The following is a 6,745-nucleotide window of genomic DNA, read 5'->3' as shown; positions in this document are numbered from 1 at the left end:
CACACCAACTTTCTACATTTTTTTAACACAAATATTGGTGTCTAATATTTTTTTTATTTATCTTTAACTAATATTATTGATTCATTTTTTAATTTTTACTAAAAGTATTAATTTTTTTATATTTTATTTTTTGAAATTATTAATAATAACACAATGAAATACTAAATGAGCAAAATAAAAAATAGTTAATTATTAAGTAAAAAAAAAGGCTAGTTTTAAAAAAAATTTATATAATATTACTTCAATATTAATGATTATTATTTTATTATTGTATGACACACTAATACAACATAATTCTTATTAATATGGTGTTTAAATTTATATTCTATTTTATAGTGATTGATAAGGTTATAAAATTTAAATGAAGATATTATTTTGTATATTTTTCTTATATATTCTCTATTTTTTTATGTTAAAATGATTAATAATTAGTAGTGAGATAATAAGGTAAAAAATTTATTTTTTATATTATAAAAAGAAAATATAAAAAAATATTATTTTTCATTTGAATATAATACTATAAGATGAAATTATAGAGAAAAGGGGGAGTGGTATAAATAGAATTATTTTAATATATATGTAAGTAGTTGTGGGATCTATGAGCTTCTGTATCTTCAAAACTGCTTTATCCTATTCTTGAAACTTACAAAGTGTTCATCACTCCAGTAAACCCTTCACTGCTGGTAAACCAATACTTTGATCTTTCCATACCTATGATTTCTTTTTTATTCTTTTAATTACTTGCTAATGATAAATTTGGTCATTTTCTGATGATATTGTATATAGATGCAGGTAGTAGTATATGTTATTGAGAGATAATCAATAATAATGAACTCATCTTCAAACAATAATAACTGGCTTTCGTTCCCTCTTTCACCAACTCATCATCAAGCCACTACTCAATATCATCAATTCCCTCTTGGCTTTGTCAACGACACCATCGAAAATCCTTTCCACAATCATGGTATGTATATATATATATTCTTTAATAACCTCGCTCTCTCTTAGTAGCTATCTTTCTTTGATTCTAATATGTTACATACAGATTGGAATAATGTGATAAATGGTGGTGAGAGCAGCAATAAGAATGATGAAGTTCCAAAGGTAGCGGATTTCCTTGGTGTGAGGAAGGCAGAGGAAGATTCATCATCATCAGATCTTGTTGCCCTCACTACACACCTCTTCACCGGTAACAGTGTCTTGCCGTTGCAGCAAAACAACAACTATGAGGTGGAGGAGCAGCAGTTTCAAACAAATAATAATCTGCAAGCACTCACATTGTCCATGGGAAGTGGTAGTAATAATAATAATAATAATAATAATAATAAGGATTCATCAACAACCAGCTGTGACAATAACAACATTATTGAAGCCCCACCTTCTAATAGAAGAACTCTAGATACCTTTGGCCAGAGAACTTCAATATACTGTGGCGTAACAAGGTTTCAATTTCATTATTTTGTGTTTAATTTGGAAATTCCTTCCTTGTATATTCCAATATATTAATTGATGAAATAAATAAATAGACATAGATGGACCGGAAGATATGAAGCTCATCTTTGGGATAATAGCTGCAGAAGGGAAGGACAATCAAGAAAAGGTCGCCAAGGTGTGTGTCTTCTATTTTATTTTATTTTACTTTTACATTCAATCAAAGTTTTTATGACTTTTCTCTTGTTTTGCACCTGATTTTCATGAATTCAAATGCAACTTCTCCCTTCCTTCAGTGTATTTAGGTAAGAGTCTCTCTTTGATTCCTTCTTGTTATTATGTGTTTAGGGAGAGTCTAGTTGATTTAATTGGTATGCATATATATATGTAGGTGGATATGATAAAGAAGATAAAGCAGCTAGGGCTTATGATTTGGCTGCATTGAAGTATTGGGGGACATCCACTACTACCAACTTTCCTGTAATTTACTCTATATATGTACCTTGATGCTTCATTTCAATCAATTAATTCTATATATAATTCCTGTATCACTGTTTTTACAGATCAGCAACTATGAGAAGGAATTGGATGATATGAAACACATGACAAGGCAAGAATTTGTAGCCGCCATAAGAAGGTTAGTTGTACTAGTGCAATGAATATTCTTGAGTAGAATATATATTATTCAAACTCAGTTATTTTTTGTTCATCAATTGCAGGAAAAGTAGTGGTTTCTCGAGAGGTGCATCAATGTATCGTGGAGTCACAAGGTCGTTCCTAATCAAGTTTAATTTATCTAATCTATATTCTGTAATCATCACTAATGGAGTTTATTATATTGTTATTATTATTAGGCATCACCAACATGGGAGATGGCAAGCAAGAATTGGAAGGGTAGCCGGAAACAAAGATCTTTACTTAGGAACATTTAGTAAGAAATAGTGAATACAAATAATAGAGAAAAATGAAAACTGAATTATAAGAAATTGTGTGAATATAAGAAATTAAAATTTGTTGCATGCAGGTACGGAAGAAGAGGCTGCAGAAGCTTATGACATAGCAGCCATAAAGTTCAGAGGCCTTAACGCCGTTACGAACTTCGACATGAGCCGTTACGACGTCAAAGCCATTCTTGAAAGCAACGCTCTCCCAATTGGAGGTGGTGCTGCTAAGAGATTGAAAGAAGCACAAGCTTTGGAATCTTCTAGAAAACGAGAACAGTTGCTTGCACTCGGAGCTGGTGCCTCTTCTTCTTCTTCTACTAGGTTCCCTTTCATGCAGCAGCACCACCAGTTCAATCAAGAGCTTCAGATTCAACCATTGTTAAACCTACAGAACCACGAGGTTTCTCATTATCAATTCATGCAGCAGGATCTTTCTTCTTCTTCTTCTTCTCCTTCTCCTTCTCCTTCATCGTTGCTTCATCACAGTTATCTGCAAACGCAGATTCAGTTACACCAACAGAATGCTCAGTTTTACAACAGTTACCTTCATGGAATGATCAACATTGGTTCTTCTCCTTCTTCTTTTTCGCTCATGGATAACAATAATAATAATAATAATAATAACATGCTTGGTTTGGCTTCCAATAATTCTTCTTCCGAGGAACTTGCGTTGGTTAAGGTTGACTATGATATGAATCCTGGCGGTTATGGCGGTTGGCCAGGAACCACGGAGACAGCGTCGGAGTCTATGCAGGAACAAAGTGGCGGTGTTTTTACAATGTGGAATGATTAGAGATGAAGAAAGTGAAACTAAGAACTAACAAGTAAATGGCACAACCAATTAAAAGCCATTATATTAATTTTTATTGCTTCTATTTTCATTTTTTTTAGTCTAGCTTGAGGAAGAAGAAGATGAATAGTTGTTGATTTTCAGTGTGTAATGTTATTATGACTTTGATTATTATGCTTAATGTTTATGAGTTTTTTCTTTTCCGATCCTTTTATTGCATGTCTATATGTATTGAATTTCCATTATTCTAAAATGAATAGACATCAAAGTCAGCTATACTCTTTGATCAATTAATTTGTTTCTTCTATTCAAAAGAAAGAAGAAGATAAAGAAAAAGGAAGAGTGTTATAATATAATCATTCATATTCTTATTTTTATCGGTTTAAATTAAAAAAAATTAATTTTATAATAAGTTATCAGAATTTTTATAATTAAAATATCTAAAATTTAATTATTATTATTATTTAAAAAAAACATAAAATAAAAAAACAAAAAAAAGACTCTTGTATAAATAGTTACGTTAGATATATAATAACTTATTTATCTTCTGTATCACTTTAAATTTTTTAAAAAAATAGATTCATGACAAAATATTTACTGAATTAGCTTAGATGATTTAGGTAAACAGTTAAATATTTCTTTTATGAATATATAATTATTTATTAAGGGTTATAAGCTAAATATTAAAATAACTAATTAGAATTTTTTTGTAAAAAAAATACAAAATTTAAGTGTTTAAAATATTTAATGTATATTTGTTAAAATAAAAAGTTCAAATTTTTTTTAATAACCTTGTGATCATCTTTTCAAAGGATACATGTTAGCTAAATCTATTTATTAATTTCTACTACTCATTTTTTTTTCACTTTTATTATGATTTTTAAGTACTATAAATGAAAACAAATCTGTATCTCATTCCCATGCACGTTGGATGTTAAGTAAAATGCAAACAACAGCAATTCGGATTCCAAAATTTTATGTAGACTACGAGTTGTCACGTGACACATGCAAGATTGTCTCATGCTCAAGAGAGTTGTGTTCAGTGCAATATTCCACACAAAGTTTTGGGAGTCAGAACAACCAAACTTTCCTAGTATAACAAAGTTATGGATGCTAAGTTAAGGAACATGTTAATTTTAGTAATAATAAGCGAGAGATCTCAAAGGTTTTTATAAGAACAGTTAAAATTTAAAAAGTTTACATAAAAAATACAAGTCAAATTACGCATATGCATTAAATCCATGAAAAATTTTCAAAACTTTTTAATTTCATTCTCTGAAGTACCAGCATAACAGTTTATATTTTGTCGGTTGCTACTGGATCAAATGCTTTATAAATTACAACAGTTAACTTTAATCAATTAGAAGCCCTAGAAACAACACATATTTATTGTCGTAAAGACGTAATTTACTAAAAGGTTCAAATATTTCAACAACTAATGAACAAGGACAAATGGTTGCAGGTTGGGCTGAGCCAGAGAGATGGATCATGTATGTGCTTCTATTTAGATTGATATACAATTCCAATACTAAATTTGGAACGTCTAATCCGAGCCCAAATAAACATAAAACCACATCTTTATTGAGATTCAATATCTTCTGACCAAAAATAATATCTTCAAGTCCAAGTTTTTATTAGTCTATTACTGTAACGTTGAGTACTTATTAATTAGGTTGGCATTTGTCCTTTTAAATAATTTTTCGAATATGTGAAGGCACTGAAATTGGATCAAGAACATGACTTCTATTCTTATTGTGTCAACTAGTAACTCCTTATCTGAATCTGAGTCTAGATTGGCTATTATTGACTATTGAGAGTAACTTTGGAACTTGGCTCAGTTGTTAAATTAGGACACCTTTTTTCCTCCCATAGATTCCCGTTATTTAAACTTTTGTAATCCCTGCCACTGAAATTTGTTCTTCCCGAAATTAATTGAGACCGACAATCTGTGTTGTAACTGCAGACTTCGGAGTTAAAATTGGCCTTCAACACAAGTCTAAAGATGTGTTTGAGTTTATTATACGGAATTACATCGCCGTCCATATTCTAATACGCATCAATTTATTAAATAGAAGCTAAGTTCCTCTGTTTCTTTCTTTTTTCCAGTCTTCCGATTTTTTCCCACTAATATTAATAGAAGGTTTGCCAGCCTTAGTCTGAGAAGTTTTCACAAGAAAAGCACAGGAATAAAAACACTAGAAGGACACAACAATTACAATCTAACTAACCACAAATCTAGGATGCTCTTGAAATCTTGTGTAAATTGTGCATACCATTTTTAAGCATCATAGATGCACTACTATAAAGGTAAAACCAACAAGTTCCACCAAACCAGCAGAGATTTAAAAGCTTAATACACTGGGGGGCGAACATATATATTTCTTTTGCCAGTTACATGATAGAGACCTCTACTTCGTATTGCAGACATGTCCTACAACTCCAAGTATCCCACACCACATACAACAATATAATAAGAACACCATTAAAATATGCAGGAAACTTGGTCATTTCATGATGAAATCGAGCATAACAAAATCTCAGCGCGGTGAAACTTAAGCACAAACAAATGTTAAATCTTGTCAAGCTTCTCAGCCTTGACAATTGGGTTTGCTTTAGCTATGGCATCCTGTCCAGCAGTGCGGTAATCAAATGGACAGTTATGTTTGTCTGAGTAACGATGTACAGTGCAGAAAAGGTTACCGCACCGACAATTGAACCCTGTCAAACCAACCCGCTTGTTGCAGCTACTGCAACGTTTAGGACCGTCCTTTGGCTTTGCCTCACCAGTCTCCTCAGAACCTGAACCAAATAGAGGTTGCCCTGAGATAGTTTTAGGCTCTACTGAATTGACTGGGATATCCACATTGGTGGTAGCAACAAGAAGATCATTTCCGCTGCTGCTTGATGACCCATTAATAATATTCCCAATGGACGATGCTGCAAGCTTGGCCTGCTCCTGTTTCAGCATCATGTCCTTGTGGCACTTCGAACACATGTTCATGGTAGCTGCACTACCAAAAAAACCACAGTTGTTGATGCACAATGTAGGACCTTCAGGGGGAGCCTGGCAACCAATTTTGTCATGGTCCATCCTTTTTCAACTTTCCTGCACCACAAATATTCAAATAAACATCATCTAGATCTGGCATCAAGTGAGCAGTAATTAACAATAAATATATGGCACTCTGGTCTGGACCACAACCAGTACCCTATATTTCTATTATGATTAGTAACCAATAAAAGGTTGCAATTATGAACACCATATTTGGCTGAATTTAAATAATAATGCTCAACAAGTTCCTAATCTGAGATAACTTAAACAAGGAATTCTCTCCAGGACAGTGTCTTTTTTCCTTACAACTGTCCATTATACGGTTACATAGAGGGAAAAACATAAGAATACGAAAAAGGTGATGCAAAATCTTCAAGACCAAGTTGACAATTATAGTTTGTCAAATTCATTAAGATAGCACACAAGTTTGATCGGTATACCTCAATCCACCCAAGTTACAATACTGAAACACATAGATAAGTGGAGCTTCCAGATGCTCCAACAGAGGAGGAGGAGGAGGGGGGGGGG

General features: G+C 32.3%; 2 protein-coding genes across 3 annotated transcripts in view; one reads left to right on the top strand and one right to left on the bottom strand.

The window, feature by feature from the left end:
* Nucleotides 1–612: 612 nt before the first annotated feature.
* Nucleotides 613–3,282, top strand: LOC107477073 (AP2-like ethylene-responsive transcription factor PLT1). The gene is made up of 10 exons (XM_021137322.2): nt 613–683; nt 787–964; nt 1,046–1,442; nt 1,527–1,609; nt 1,728–1,736; nt 1,823–1,911; nt 1,995–2,068; nt 2,151–2,201; nt 2,286–2,362; nt 2,456–3,282. The coding sequence occupies exons 2-10, from the start codon at nt 829–831 to the stop codon at nt 3,166–3,168; spliced, it is 1,629 nt and encodes a 542-aa protein (XP_020992981.1). The 5' UTR covers nt 613–683; nt 787–828; the 3' UTR covers nt 3,169–3,282.
* A 2,224-nt stretch (nt 3,283–5,506) lies between these two features.
* The window catches only part of LOC107476793 (zinc finger A20 and AN1 domain-containing stress-associated protein 8), a 2,418-nt gene continuing 1,179 nt past the window's right edge, over nt 5,507–6,745 (bottom strand). For both annotated transcript variants that reach the window (XM_016096696.3, XM_016096697.3), the window contains exon 2: nt 5,507–6,271. In XM_016096696.3, the coding sequence (XP_015952182.1) occupies nt 5,735–6,256 (522 nt within the window). In that variant the 5' untranslated portion in view covers nt 6,257–6,271 and the 3' untranslated portion in view covers nt 5,507–5,734. The remainder of the gene's footprint in view (nt 6,272–6,745) is intronic.

The sequence above is a fragment of the Arachis duranensis genome, chromosome 3 (assembly GCF_000817695.3).
Source record: "Arachis duranensis cultivar V14167 chromosome 3, aradu.V14167.gnm2.J7QH, whole genome shotgun sequence".
NCBI classification, from domain to species: domain Eukaryota; kingdom Viridiplantae; phylum Streptophyta; class Magnoliopsida; order Fabales; family Fabaceae; genus Arachis; species Arachis duranensis.
Note: the sequence above shows the minus strand (reverse complement) of the source record. Positions and strands in the feature narration are given on the sequence as shown.

Bases quoted from the DNA above. Each gene is read 5' to 3' on its own strand.
- LOC107477073 (XM_021137322.2), top strand. From the start codon at position 829: ATGAACTCATCTTCAAACAATAATAACTGGCTTTCGTTCCCTCTTTCA. The intron at 965-1,045 runs GTATGTATATAT...TGTTACATACAG, and splicing joins AAATCCTTTCCACAATCATG to ATTGGAATAATGTGATAAAT. The intron at 2,202-2,285 runs GTCGTTCCTAAT...TATTATTATTAG, and splicing joins ATGTATCGTGGAGTCACAAG to GCATCACCAACATGGGAGAT.